The 15431-nt window shown below is 35.7% G+C and overlaps 1 protein-coding gene across 1 annotated transcript; it reads right to left on the bottom strand.

Annotated features, from left to right (window-relative positions):
- Positions 1 to 1081: 1081 nt before the first annotated feature.
- Positions 1082 to 4040, bottom strand: LOC126661652 (uncharacterized). Its single transcript, XM_050355506.1, has 8 exons — positions 3990 to 4040; positions 3832 to 3938; positions 3641 to 3718; positions 2957 to 3584; positions 2656 to 2808; positions 2155 to 2451; positions 1617 to 2053; positions 1082 to 1544 (listed from the first exon to the last, which is right to left on the bottom strand). The coding sequence occupies exons 1-8, from the start codon at positions 4038 to 4040 to the stop codon at positions 1082 to 1084; spliced, it is 2214 nt and encodes a 737-aa protein (XP_050211463.1).
- Positions 4041 to 15431: the final 11391 nt, after the last annotated feature.

Raw genomic sequence — 15431 nt, 5'->3', positions numbered from 1 at the left:
TTCTCATCGGCTTCTATAGATCTTCCTGCTAGATCAGCTTTTATAGGAATCTCATGGCAACTTTGCCAGTCAATTCTAAAGTGTCTAGGATGGTCTTTTCCAAGTGACCATTTCTCATCTTTCTTTTTATTATTTCTAGGTGGTTAGATTATTTTCCATCTTTGACAATCAACTCCTGAACTCAACCTTTAGAGGGTCAACTGAAGAATCAACTTCGGAAACTCTGGAACTTTTAGGAATCAACTTTTAGGAGTCAACTTCTAGAACCAACTTCTGGAATTAACTTCCCAAAGTCGATTAATTGTAGCCATTAAATTATATCTTAAAAAATGAAAAACGCCAGTTTAGCTAAAATAGCCAAACTTTTAGAATTTTAATTATCAAAAATGGCCAAAAAGCCATCACATTACAACTTGTGCCAAATCCATAGGTTAATGAAAAAGTACAGGTTTAGCCAGAATAGCCAAACTCCTAAAACTCTGTTAATACATTTGGGTAAAAGCCACAATGTTACAACTCATGTACTGACATTACTAAAAACAACTTGTATAATCTGCAGTACATGTATGGCTAAAAGCCATTAAGTCATTTCTAAGTTGTATTTCTCCCAGATGGTGGGAGTGTATTTCTTCAAGTACTTTCCATTAATAAATTTTTTATGAGGCTCACCCTCTAAACTTGATAGTCAGTATGCATTCCCCTTCATCACCTTGTGGATTAAGAATGGCCCTTCCCAGTTAGTAAATCATTTCCCATATTCTCTGTCTTTAGTACCAGGGGGTAAGATCAACTTCCGTACTAGCTCATCCTCTTGAAATGTCTTAGGTCGAACTTTCTTGTTGTAGCTTCTGGAAACTTTCTTCTTCTGTATAATCATATTGTTTAAAGCCTGAAGTCTCCCTTCTTTTAAATTTTCTAACTCCATCGTCATTGTTTCATTGTAATCTTCTGGAGTTAAATGATTCTGCTTAGCTACTCTCAACGACCTCACCACCACCTCCATGGGTAACACTGCATCATGACCATAAGTTAGCATAAATGGACTTACTCCAGTAGCATTTAGACTAGATGTGCGATATGCCTAGAGTGCTTCTGATAAAATTCGATGCCAATCCCTTGGGTTTTCTTCCAACATCTTTTGAACTATGTTGATGATAATTTTATTAGAAGATTCAACTTGGCCATTGGCGTGAGCATAATAAGGTTTAGAGGTCAATAATTTTATTCCATAATCAGTGGCAAATTCTTGCATCTCCTTACCAGTGAACATTGTGCCCTGGTCAGTAGTTACTGATTGTGGAATTCCAAATTGATGGATAATTTCTTCTTTAATAAATTTAATAACATCTTTTTGCTCTGCTTTTACCAATGGCTTACCGACTACCCATTTAGTAAAATAATCAGTAGCTACAATTATGAAACTGTGATTTTTAGAAGATGGATGATATATTTTACCTATCAAATCTATGGCCCAACCTTTGAATGGCCATGGTTTGATGACAGACTTCAACTCAGCAGCTGGAAGTCTTTGTATGTTCCCATACCTTTGGCACGATTGACAACCCTTTGAAAAAGTCATGCAATCTTTAAGGATAGATGGTCATAAATAACCATGCCTTCGGATCAGCCATCTCATTTTCACTCCAGATTGATGTGCTCCACAAACTCCTTCATGAGTTTGTATCATGACCTCTAGTGCCTCTGTAGTTCCAAGGCATCTTAGCAATAAGTTGTCGAATCCTCTTCTGTATAAAACATCTTCTATGAGCACGTAGTTAACAGCTCTCACTCTTACTTTATACATCATCTTCTTGCTAGGATTCTCCAGGTACTTTTTAATGTCTCTCCTCCAATCCTGTACTAAGTTATCATCAATATTGAAAATATCTAGCTGTACTCCTCTTTTAAAAATTGAAGGGTGAGTTTTTCTTTGTACCATTACTAGTCGGTGGGTTAACTCCTCCGACAGACGTAGGCCAGATGCTAGCTGTGATAATTCATCGGCCTCTCTAGGAACATGTACCAATTCAACCTCTTCAAAACTCTCTATTAACTATATAAAAATAGCATAATAAGAGGTTAAGGAGTAACTCATGCATTTATATTCGCCAGATACTTCTCTAATAACAATTGAGAATCTCCAATTATTTTGACCTTTTTAGCACCTAGATCTAGGAGAATTTCTAATCCAATAAGCAAAGCCTCATACTCGGATTGATTATTTGTACATTCAAAGTCAAGATTAAAAGACAACGAGGTCTTAGCTCCAGAAGGTGATACTATTATGATTTCAGCACCAGCAGACCTATCTGTACTAGACCCATCAAATTTGAGCATCCAAGGTCTATGTTCATTCATAAAAACCGGCAAGTCAAATTTACTTTCATCTCCTAGGTTTATACATGGATGGTCGGCTAGGAAATCTGCTAGAGCCTGACCTTTGACCGGCTTCTGAGGATGTTAAATCAAAGGAAAGTCTGCCAAACTTAATAACCACTTTCCTATATTGCCAGATAAAACAGGTTTCTTTAGCATATGTTTCATAAAATCGGTTTGAGACACCACATAGACTCTATTACTAAGCAGATAGTGTCTTAATTTAGTGCAGGCAAAAAATAAAGCCAGACACAATTTCATGATAGGAGTGTATCTAACCTCTGTAGATGTCATCGAACGGCTCAAATAATAAATAGTCTGTACATGTCCATCTTGGTTGCTCTGGGCTAGCAGACACCCAATTGAACCTTCAGCTGCTGAAATGTACAACCTCAGAGGTATACCCTTTTTGGGAGGCATCAATACAGGAGGCTTCATTAAATAATTTTTAATTTCATCAAAAGCCTCTTGATGGATGGTTTCCCATATGAAGACATCCTCCTTTTTTTAATTTCAACAGTTCTGAGAAAACTTTTATTTTTCCTGCAAGATTAGATATAAATCTCATTAGGTAATTAACCTGCCCAAGAAACCTCTGAAGTTCTGTTTTATTTCTAAGCGGTTTAGCTTCTCGAATAGCTTTCGTTTTGTTTTGATCCACTTCAATGCCTCTTTCATGGACCAAAAACCCCAAAAAAATTCCAGCTTTTACACCAAAGGCGCATTTCAGAGGATTGAGTTTTAAACAGTGAACTCTCATCCTTCTAAATGCTTCCTCTAGGTTTTTCAAATGATCTTTTACTAGTTTTGATTTTACAACAACATCATTAATATAAACCTCCATAGTTTTACCTAAGAGGTCGTGGAAGATGGTATTCATAGCCCTCTGATATGTTGCACCAGCATTACGTAAACCAAACGGCATGACCACCCATTCAAATGTCCCAATAGATGTTGGACATCTAAATGCCGTTTTGGAGATGTCTTCTTTAGCCACCATAATCTGGTTATATCCAGCAAAACAATCCATAAAAGAAAAAAGAGAATGATTAGTTGTAGCATCAATAAGAGTGTCAGCAATTGGCATGGCATAAATATCTTTAGGAGTTGCTTCATTTAAGTATCTAAAGTCTATGCATATTCTAAGTTTTCCGTTCTTTTTAACCACTGGAACAACATTTGCCAACCAATTACTATATTTAGCATGCCTAATAAAGCCTGCTTTACACAATTTTTCAATTTCTTCTTTTACCTTTAATTTTACTTCTTTTGACACTCTTCTTGGAGTTGGCGGTATGGCTGAAACTCAGGCTTAATAGGAAGCCGATGTTCTACCAATGTCCTGCTTAACCCCGGCATATCAGAATATTGCCATGAAAAGCAATCTTTGTATTCATGCAAGAGTAACAATTTTGTTTTTAAGCCAACCTCTAGGTTTTTACTAACAAAAGTTACCTGAGGTTCCTCTGAGGTTCCTCCGAGGTTCCAAGGTTCACCTCTTCTAACTCCTCTCTGACATGGATAGCTTCATCATCTATCCAAGGAGGTGCTTGTTCTAGCTCCTCCAAGCCAATCTCATGATCTTTAGAAACTTATTCTTCTTCATAAACTACTTCGGCATCTAAAACCTCTGCCAAATTATTTGCCTCCATAATCTCTTCCATAATGTACTACATACGTTCTTTTAGGATAGCAGATGCAGCTACTGCAAACTCACCGGAGGTGAGCTTAATCATTAATTTTTTCAATTATGATTGAGGAGCACGGCTTGTTGTAAGGAACAATATCCGTTGATCCCAAAATTTCCTCTGCTTTCTTTTTGACATCTTCATGAATTTCCAGAGGTTTGCTCTCCTTTGGCTGGCCCTTTTTGTTTCTTCCAGTGAACTTGATGGGGCCAACACATGAATCATAATAACGAGCTTCAACCATGTTGGTGGCAGTGGTGAATGGTTTTGTATCTGCCCATACCACCTCCACCTCATTTCCCTTTCAAAAGAGAAAAAATTGATGCAGAGATGAAGGAACACACACCAGTTAGCATGAATCCAATCTCGTCCCAAAAGAGCTTGGTAGCTGGCGGAGGAATTCACCACAAAGAAAGCAGATAGAGAAGTTTTGCTTCCAACCGTTACCTCTACTGGGAGAACACCAATAGTTTTTGTAAGTGGCAGAAACACTAACCTCTGTTGAAATGAGGTCTTCTGTAGTTTTTCCCAGAAGGTGTAGCATTTTGAATGGTATAATGTTGACTGCCGATCCATTATCAATCAGAACCCTGGAGGTTGGCCTGCCATTGAAGTGAGCTTTAATATATAGAGGCTTGATGTGTTTGGTCATTGCCCTCCATCAGTCTGCTGGTTTATCAAAAATTACCCTCTTTGTCCCTCCATCAGTTTGCTCTTGTATGCCTCTGGTACATCACCACCATGAGATGATACTTTGACAGCAACTATCAATTCTGCCAAATAGCGTTCCATTTCTAACTGCTTCTTATCCATCACCTCATGTTTCTTGGTCAACTAGGCATGTGCTTGGTTAAAGCTAGCCTGAGTCTGTTTCATGTCTAACATGGCTTTTGACAGCATGTCTAAAGCCTCTACCAATCTTGGCTCAGAATTTCGCCGAGTTGGTGTCTGTTGCTCTCCAAAGCCAGGAGGCACATCATCACTCGCCTCTCCTAGAGGCAAATTTTCTTTTTCAATGCTTCTGACCATGTGAGCCATATAGTCTCCATGTCCTACATTTGTAGTAGTAGGATCATCCACTGTATCCTGGGATACAATAACGTCTTTACTTTTTTCACTTCGAGTTCTAGCCATAACTCTTAGTGTCCCACTGGGTGTGCCAAAAGTTGTTACTGGCGTTTTGCGTTTGTAATAACAAGTGTGTGAAATGTGTGCGTGCCAAGAAGCGGATTCTAAATTGTGAACTTAACTTCTTAAAACGAGCGATTGGGGTTTGGTTAACCTTATAACAAGTACTCCAATCAAGTAATGCTAAAACAAAGAAATCCAATTGTAAATATGTTTACTAATTTAATACAGTGAAAGTACAAGTGTTTGAGTAAAAAATGCAGAAGTTCAATCGTAAAGTTCTTTACTGATTGAAGAAAATTGAATTGCTAAGTGCTGAGTGTTTTTGCCTTTAGGCTTGTTTTTGTTGGATTTGATCGAGGGCTGCAAATTGGCTGCTCTTCTCTTATTTATATATTTATCTTTTGAAAACTGTTGCTTCATCTTTCAACTGCACACGTTCTTCCCCACCTTTAGGAACTGTCAATCGTGTCTCTATTGCTGATGCACATGCCTTTTAACTTCTTTTCTTCTGAAAATAAAATCTTGGGCTTATAGGCCATTTAAACCATAATTTAATGGCCATCTCAAATTTGGGCTTAACCTTCTGAAAATGGACTTGGGCCTCTGGATCTCCTAATGAATAACTCGTCAACCTCTGGAACCAACCTCTGGAAATCAACCTCTGGAAATCAACCTCTAGAAATCAACCTCTGGAGTCAAAATTAGTCAACCTCTAGAAATCAATCTTTGGAAATCAACCTCTGAAGTCAAAATTAGTCAACCTCTAGAAATCAACCTTAGCCCAATTATTCACAGTACCTTTTTATCTTTTGAAAAAAGAATATGGGCTTTTATGGCCTTTTAGCCATATTTTTAATTTTGGTGCAAACAGCTTTGAACGAGAAAGAGTTGACCGTTGGATTAAAATTTGAGGCACGTTGGGGGGTGCGATGGGCCATCGCGCCTCGCAACGCGCCCCAAGTTGTTTTGTGTGCCTGGGAATGCGCGATGGGACGAACGCATCTCGCATCGCGCCTCTCATCGCGCCTGACCTGTATTTTCATATCGGGACCTATAAATAGACCCTTTTTTTGACCCATATCAGCCCCATACTTATTTTATAAATCCTAGGCACTTAAAAACTCTCTGAGATACTCGTTTTCCCATCTTCCCCTTCGGTTTAATCATTCGGTAAGCGATTCTAACACTCCATTCTTCGTGTTATCAATTCCTTATCGCGTATATCGGTTGTTAACTTATTCAACCCTTTTTCCAGCATGTTGTGTGTGTTGATTCACTGTATTCATTTGGTTAATTCGCTGATCTTGTTTCTTAACGGTATGTGTTTCTATCACTTGAATTTATGAGTATGGATTCATGTGTTAGGTTGCTAGATTGCATTCTAATGCGTTGTACCTATGTTGTGGCTGATTTGATCTATGAGTTGTTATGTCAAATCTGTAATTGTGTGTTTAATATTAGATTGGCTTGCTTAGACTTATATAATTAAATGTTGATTGTTGGGTTTAAGTGCTAGATGGTTTCGTAGGATTATGGCTTTGATGTCCGATGAATTAGCATTTTAAAAGATGGCTATAAATTCTTATTTTGGGTTGTTCATATGGGTTTGAATCGATGTTACATCTTTTGGCATGTTTAGTAAATCATAGGTTGATTGGTTGGCTTGTAAAGGCATGATTTCACCTTGTTTATGTGCTGAGTACATTTCAACGATATGATTGCTGCCCAAAATTGTATTTGGGCTATTTTGCATTGTTTGTGTTATACTCATTCGTGTTGATTATGCCTTAGTGGACAAGTTTATGCCATGATTTGATTATCGTTTCGAATTTGAGTTTGACGTGTAAATGGATGATTATATCCTTTTTGTTTCATTTAAAGGAGGTCTAACATACTTGTGTTAGTATGGAATGATTTTCCATTAGTTGGCTAAACGATGGATCGTGTTCTTACTTTTTAATAAATACATTTTTCATTCAAGTATTTTAGAATGTAAACTCGGGTTTTACTTTAGTTTATCTTTTGGGTTAGGTTAGACTTGGGTCGCTCAACAAGTGGGAAGAAACTTGGCAGTTTTAAATAACTCGGCTGACTCACTGACATGGATTTTAACTTGGTTTATTTTAAGTTGTTTTCCAAATTTTTCGGATTCTGTTTTAAAATGGAAACTCATATGGTTTTGTATTGTTATATAACTTTGGTCATGGTTTGAGTATATATGACTACTCCACCTTGGTTTATGCTTTAGCATTTTTGGTATATATGCGTTGTGACATAATGATAATGTGTACTTTGAATTGATTGATATCTGTGCTAGTCCTATGTGGTGTCCAGTACTCTCTAGAGTTAGGGGATGATATTAATTATGTTTTATGCCATGTTCTTAGACCCGTCGACTGCTCGTGCTTCAGAGTCGAATAAGGTTTAGTTGCTTGCCGGTTATCACGTGGATTCGCAAGTAGTGAGTTTATATCGCTATTTACCGCTTTATTAAGTAAATAGTATATATATATATATATATATATATATTGTATATATGGCTTCCAAATTGTTTTCGACATTATGGATCTAAATTGGAACGGGCTACTCGATGGGGATCATTTAAACTACGTGCGTACCGGTATGATCATATGGTATTTCAGATAGGTTGGAGATTCGTGTCACCTAGTGCTGGCGCCGGTGGAAGATATGTCTCCTGGGACTCACATGTTTATTTGAGTAACAGTTGAGGATCGGTTATGGAGATATGTCTCACCGGCACGACAATTGGATTTAGATATTTGCGGTTTAGGGTTTTAATGCTTATCCATAATGATAAAATGCTTTACAAATATTTTAAGGCTTTTAAAAGGTTTTCACTTAATAAATGTAAATAGTTGTATGAACTCATCTCATTATATCTGGCCCCGTTGTTTTCCCAATTTTCCAGGTTTATGATTTGAGCATTTCGTTGATCTCCGATTTCTTCATTCTTCATAGGTTCTTATTATTTTACGAATAAAGGGCCAATTGTTTTAAACTCTTAGACGGCAGTAGTATTAGACGTCTAATGTTCTAGGCCTAATTTCTTCAAAAACCCCACCTTATAACATTTTTTCGTTTAAACCGCGACCTAGGAAAAAATTCATTGGTTCCCTTTTTTTGATTTTTAGTTCTCAACTGTACCCCAAAATTTAATTTTTTGAAAATTTAATTAATTAAAGGATGCAAATATTAAAAACAATAAAATAGAAGGATTATATTATACTTTTTTCTATTTGTAAAAATACAAATAAGTCCTTTAACTTTAAAACTTTTCAAATAAATCCTAAAAATTTAATCGTTTTAAATTTGTTTATTTAAAAAACTTCTGACCTACCATTGTATTTCTTCGATTTACAAATCCGCTACCAAAACCCAATAATTTTTTTACAAAAAATAAATATTTTTTTTAAAATATTTTTGGGAGCAGCTCATCCTTCATGGAGGAGGAGCAGATCGCTGCTCCTCCTCATGGAGGAGAAGCAGAGCGCGCTCCTCCTCCATCGATCTGCTCCTCCTCATATCTACTGCTCCTCCTCCAGGAGCAGCGGGCTCTTCCTTCGACGGAGTCGGAAATTATTTTTTTAATTAAAAATTATATATTTTTACGGTTTTGTATTTAAAAAATTATAAGTTTAATTTTATAAAGAAGAAGGTATTTTGTACAATTAATAACATTAAAGAAGAAGGTATTTTGTACAATTAATAACATTAAAATGAAGGACTATTTTAAACTTTTTTCTAAACGAAAAAAGTTTAATTTAATGCTTTGGGGTACAATTTAAAATGTAAAATCAAAAAAAGGGTACAAATGAACTTTTCTTAGGTAAGGGTATAAACGAAAAAATGTTATAAGGTGGGTTTTTTTAAGTAATTAAGCCTATGTTCTAGACTTATGCTTTATGTTTTATACTTACACTTGTTGGAGTTCTCCAACCGTTTTATTATTGTTATTGGCATGTATATATTGTTTATGGTTATTATGTATATTTCCATAATGTTGGAGTCTCGGACTGAACCGAGCATACTTTGGATATATGTTGTTTTTGTATACTGATAGAGTAGGTTGGAGTCTCGGTTGCCCCCGAACATGTGGTTTTATGCAGTTACATTGTTGTTTTTGGTAATTGTATGTTATCCGCAAGGATAGCTACGGGTTTCGGTACAACCATACCCATACCCTAGCGTCGGTCTATGAAATTGGGTCGTGAGAAAGTTGGTATTAGAGCTTTGGTTTCAAACCAAGGCCTATTGCATGTTATGTGCTATTTGTTTATGGCATGATAAGTTGATGTTGTGTCATAGGAACTACTGCGGAATTAGCATTCGTGTTTTGTCTTTTGAAACGTCATCTTTTGATTTTAAAACTTTTTGCCTTCACCGATAGGAACGTTGTAGCGTCAGTCTTATGTTTTACTTATGCTTTACTCTGGTATGAAAATTGTTTACACTTGGGTGTTCTTGTTGGCTTTTGTGCCTTGGATAGTTATATTCATATAGGATTGTTTTCGCCTTGTTGGTGAGTACATTTTGGCTTTGGCCGTGTTTGTTGGGTGCTATATACGCTGGCACATATGAGGATACATTTGGCGTTGACCTCAATTTGTTTCTGAATAATTTTTAAGTCAATTTTTAAAGCATGATTTGTGGCACATGTTGTTTGGCCACACATTGATTTTATGGTTGAAAAAATGGTTTGTTTTGATTCGTGTTTGACACAAGAGCCGGATGTGCCGTTTGGGTCTTAATACTTTAAACATGTGATTTTTGGTTAATTTTCCAATAAAAAGGAATTTCTTGTATTTGAAATCTTATATTTAATTTTCCAATGTTTTGAGTATGTTTTATAAATGGTTGTTTGGGTTCGACTTGGGTCACCCAAATTCGGGAGTTGAGCTTGGTAGTTGTAATGACTCGTCTAACTCGATTTTTTTTTAGATTGAGATACTTTGGGAACTTTTAAAGAAATTGATTTATGAAGGAGGTTTTCCGGAAAACAAAAATTTTAAAACTGTGAGGCTTAACTAGAACTTGAAAAATTTCGTAATTAACTATATATTTCAGAATGGGTTTTGATGCGTATTTTGATTGATGACTTGCTACTTGTTGTTATTGATTACGATGAGTCGTAGTGTATACTAGCATGCTTTGTTTTTGCCTTTTTTTTAAATATTTTTGGGTTAATTGATGTTAATGGTATGCTTGGGTGGTTTATGATTTGTTGAATTCGTAATATTTTGGTTTTAATTTGCGTTGTGTACCTCGCAATTTTGGTTGGTCTATGTTGGTTGAGTTTGTTTTATCTCGTCGTGCGGAGTAGCATGGGAGGTAATTTCTTTCATGCGTTCTTTGACTTAACCTTGATGTTGGCTTTTGATTTGTGAGTCAAACCTTCGTTTAGGCTTGTATTGCTTTAGTTTCGGTTTGGGGTTACGCTGGTGTTACTGTATTGTTTTGTAAATCGGGATCCTTGGGTTTCGATGTTGAGGAAGATGAGTAAAGTGTTCATTGAAACAGTAGGTGATTTTTTACTATCAGAGAAAAAGATATTCTAGAAATTCTTATCTGAGGAGATAGATCGGTGTTTCTTATAATACTAGTGCTTTTCATCAAGTTGGACGATGTGATGCGGGAATTAGTGGTAAATATTGTAGAAGCATATGGGATGTATTGTTTTCCTTAAGGTAAATTTCAGTTTGATTCGACTTTAATCGAGTATTATTTTTATTCATAAGAGATTTGAAAGGAGTTATCGGTTTGAATTGTTATGTTAGTATCATATGATTTGGTAGATTGCAATTATGGAGTTTGAGAAGTATTCTGAGGTTATCGAGTGCACATCTCACAAAGTTTAATGTCTAGCAAATATTTTATCAAGAAACTGAATTCAAATGTTGAATTGTTGAAGTGTTTGAAATATTTTTAACACGTAATTGTGCCCAGACCTATCATGAACATGCCTTTTGAATGTCACGAGTAGGATTTCATTGAGCACTATATTCACTAAATAAAAGCGAAATTGATAATTGATACATGCATAATAGTACAAGCATCACGTGCATAGAAATGATTAGAGTTGGATGCAACTCGTTGGGGATGAGAGATGTCATCACCCTGGCGCACAATTATGTAAAATGGATTTTATCAATAAACTGTTTGAGAAAGATGTTTTGAAACGAGCTCGCGAGTCACATTGTGATAAATTTATTTATAAAGTTGTTGGATTTCAAATGATTTTGAAACTGTTATCGAAAGGTAGCTAGACAAATACTTTGTGATAATGGTGGTGAATTTTGGACGATTACGTTGTTAGGGATCAGTTTGTGTTTTCAAATCTTGTGCTTGTAGAAAGTAAGAGTGAGTTTGAGGTTGCGCTCGAGATTTTAGTTGTGCTAAGTATGGTATATAGTTATATTTGGATTAGGAAGCTTTCGTGAAAATTTCCGATATAGAATTAAGGATTTCTAGTTTAAGGGATTAAGTTATGCTCCACTTATATATTCACACTGAGATTTTAAAATAACTTTGTTTATATAAATTTGATTGTTGTTCAAGTGTTTTAGTATAGGGTTAATTCCTAAAAAAATCACGAACTTTAGACGAAGTTTCATTTTAATCATGACCTTTAAAAGTTGCCATTTAAAGGCACGAACTTTCATTTTGTTTCAAATCTATCATTTCAGTGTATTTTTATTGACTAAATTTTTCAATAAACCATTAATGAAAGACCCAAATTATAAATCGACATTAAATCTTATTATCTTTTAGTTAGAGTATATAGGATTGGGAATTTTTGGTTCGATAAAATATACCGGATTTTACTTTGGCGATAGATTTGAAACAAAATGAAAGTTCGTGCCTTTAAATGACAACTTTTAAAGTTCATGATTAAAATGAAACTTCGTGTAAAGTTCATGATTTTTTTAGGAATTAACCCTTTAGTATATTGATATAAATGTATTCTATTGTCACGACCAAAATTCTACCCTAATTCAAGTCACGACCGGCGCTAGGGAATGGGAATGGTTATTCCGAAACCCGTAGCAAGCCTAGGACCTCTAGAAATATTTCGCAAATATTATTACTGGATCGTACCTCGCGTACGATCCGTTTTCAGAAAATACCGTTATTCTTTTCTCGTTTTACGCAAACACATTTCTGAAAATATACATATAAGCGAAATCTGATTTTCAGAAGTACTGGTTGGATAACCTCGTTATCTCAACCCTCGCTTCCTTCTGAAAACCTGGCGTATAGGCATTGGAAAGCCAGGGACTTATCTTTTGCTTGCCTCAACACATAGGCATCCCCGTTTCCAACCATACGCCACTATTAATATGTTTAATAAAATAAAGCGGACACCTCTGCGTCTCGCAACGGTGGTATTAAACATATTAAACTACATAGCGAACCGGTTACACGTAGCCGGCGTATATAAAGCATACTGTTTTTGACCCTCATAAAAACACATGAGGCCGACTCGGTAACTAGATACAATATGTCACTAAGCAGCCACCCGAAAGGTACACATGTGCACTAGATCCTATCAGAGTATCTAAACAGAGGACTAGTGGCACGGCTGTTGACATATTACACTTATACTATTGCAGCATACTAAGAGTACAAAATCCTATGTACATTACCAAAGAAGAGCTTTCCTGAAGAAGGGATGTGGAAGCTCGACTGACCTCAAAGCTCGTTTCCTGAAAAATGGGAAACAACAACGGGGTCAGAAATATAAATATTTCTGAGTGAGTAAACAGTTTACAGATAAATACCAAAATCACATTATATATATAAAATAGTTATACATAAAATATGACCGATTACGTCGATCCATATGAAACCCTAGTTCACAAATGTTCTAACAGACACACTCATCTTACGAGCTTATGGACAACAGAATAAAGACCGTGAACTGAATCACTACCGTCCAATTTTGTATCTCTGGTACCTGGACCGTAATCGAAAACTGCCTTCGTGGCTTACTCCGCGACCGTAACTGTATTACTGCCGTCTCAGGGTTTACCCGTGAAGTCGGGGCATTTACTTTCCCAATGACTTACACGACATGCATACCTCTATACCTCGACAGAAGTACATCTAAAAATCGGTGTTGGTGATCACGCAACCCTATTGCCGCCCAATAGGTAGCTCGTTCCAATGGACCTCTCTTGGCTAGTTTATACTATTGCGATTATGGATTTAAAACAGTTGAATACTGATATTCAAAAGTAAACACGTAAACTCACAGTACTGCTAAGTTACTACTTAGCACCGCCGTATGTGTGACAGACTCCCCTGAGTCCTGGTCTGACTGCTGGACAGCTAGTCGGATCAAACATACAAAATACACAAGACAAACATCAATACCTATTTCTGGTATAAACATCTAGGTCCTGAAACCTAGGTTCACACAAAACATTTAATTCATATAACACATAACAGTTATGGTCTCTTTATTTTTAAAAACCATATAAACCGTTTTCACCTTGAGAAAACGTTTAGACTTCACTCTAGAAGTCATTTTAGGTATAGCAATACCTAATTAAAATCATTTACTAGTATCGACTTGATTGCCAATACAATTCACAGTCGTATACTAATTGTTTAGCAAAATCATCTGCTAAATCTTTTAAACCGGTTAAACGTCGACTTTAACTCTTTTAAAGTCCTTTTTAAATGCTTAACTTTACTTTTAAAATCTCATTTTAAAAGTCTTTAGCTTAGTTTTAAAAACTCTTTTCACTTTCTTTCAAAATAAGTTATCGTTTTTAAACGTTTTAGTTCGACGAAACTACGTCAAACAAATAGGGCAAAAAGCCCCAAAAGAATTTGCCACTTCGGCGTCGGCCTGGTGCACGTCCGTGCACCCCTGGCTAGTGCAGGATCGTGCACCATTGTGCACGGTCGTGCACCCTCGATGGTGCACGTTCGTGCACCTCCAGATTGGTGCACGTTCGTGCACCATATGTGCACGCCCGTGCACCAACGTGCACAGCCCCGGGGAAACCCGATTCCCAGAGAATTCTGACGTGTTCCAACCTCGTTTTTCCGCTCCTAACACGTATACACAATCCAATCTATCCATATTCACATTCGGAACGTAAAAATAATAGGTATACGTTCGATTCGATACGGTAACCGTTTATAAACGAATATATATTCGAAATATATCGAAATATATTAAAATAAACGTTTAATACGGGATTAATACCTCGATTACTCGAGTAATCATCGAAGAAACGGAGTTAGAATCGAAAAACGGACGAAATCGGACGGGACCATAAGCCTCGCCATTTTCCTCTGAAGCTAAGTAGGAGAATTGAGCAAATGAACTGTATGTGCAATTCAATGCACTGGACATCATATATATAATAATGGCTAAATGCCAACTTGGTCCTTCGTTTAACATATCACATTAACTCAAATTCTTAAATATTCGTCCGTAACTTAAATGGAAACGATTTCCGAATTTCGTGAAAATTTACCCAAAAATCTAATAAAATATAAAAAGAATAAAAATATAATTTTTATTCCTATCCGACTTATATTTTATTTTTAATAAATCATTTTCGATTTATTAGGTCCACATTGACCGCGCTTGATAAAATTTCTACTTCCAAATTTTATCAAATTTTCACGATAACCTTTTTAAATTATCTGGAGAATATTGACACTAAAAATATTCGCACAAGACTTCTGAATTATTATGCACCCAATTCATAAGTTTATATTATTCTCGTTAACTATATTAATATTCAAATTTAAATATCCAAAATTTAAATTTGAAATTCTATTGCCACAATATACTTTTAGGGACACTTATAAATTAAATTTATCTTTAAATTTAATTTATCCACTTCCGTCTAATAAAATATTAGACACGTGGCAATATTTTATCCCTTAAAATTCCGGGTTATTACATCTATAAACAAAGAGATTTTCATTGCTAAATTTTACAAGTTGGTTGAAAGAAAGAAATTTATCAAATTGATTCAAAAGGAATAATAAATTTTTCGGTTGAACAATTTCTTCAAATCGTGTTTTTGTTTGAGAGTAAGATTTAAAGCGACTTAAGTTTTAATGTTTTGAAACATCAATGTGTATTTTAAATACGGAGGATTTTGCCACGGTTTGATTATTTACGAGAAAAGTATAAATTATTTTAGCAAGTTTTATTTACAGATAACATAATTTTGTCAGTTGAACTGT

Source organism: Mercurialis annua, linkage group LG8 (genome assembly GCF_937616625.2).
Source record: "Mercurialis annua linkage group LG8, ddMerAnnu1.2, whole genome shotgun sequence".
NCBI lineage: Eukaryota > Viridiplantae > Streptophyta > Magnoliopsida > Malpighiales > Euphorbiaceae > Mercurialis > Mercurialis annua.
This window is presented reverse-complemented; position numbering and strand designations above follow the sequence as displayed.

Coding starts and splice junctions, on each gene's coding strand:
- LOC126661652 (XM_050355506.1), bottom strand. CDS start 4,040: ATGGAAGAGATTATGGAGGCAAATAATTTGGCAGAGGTTTTAGATGCC. Junction 3,939..3,989: donor CAGAGGTTTTAGATGCCGAA/GTAGTTTATGAA, acceptor ATTGGCTTGGAG/GAGCTAGAACAAGCACCTCC. Junction 2,054..2,154: donor TAGATCTAGGTGCTAAAAAG/GTCAAAATAATT, acceptor ATTTTTATATAG/TTAATAGAGAGTTTTGAAGA.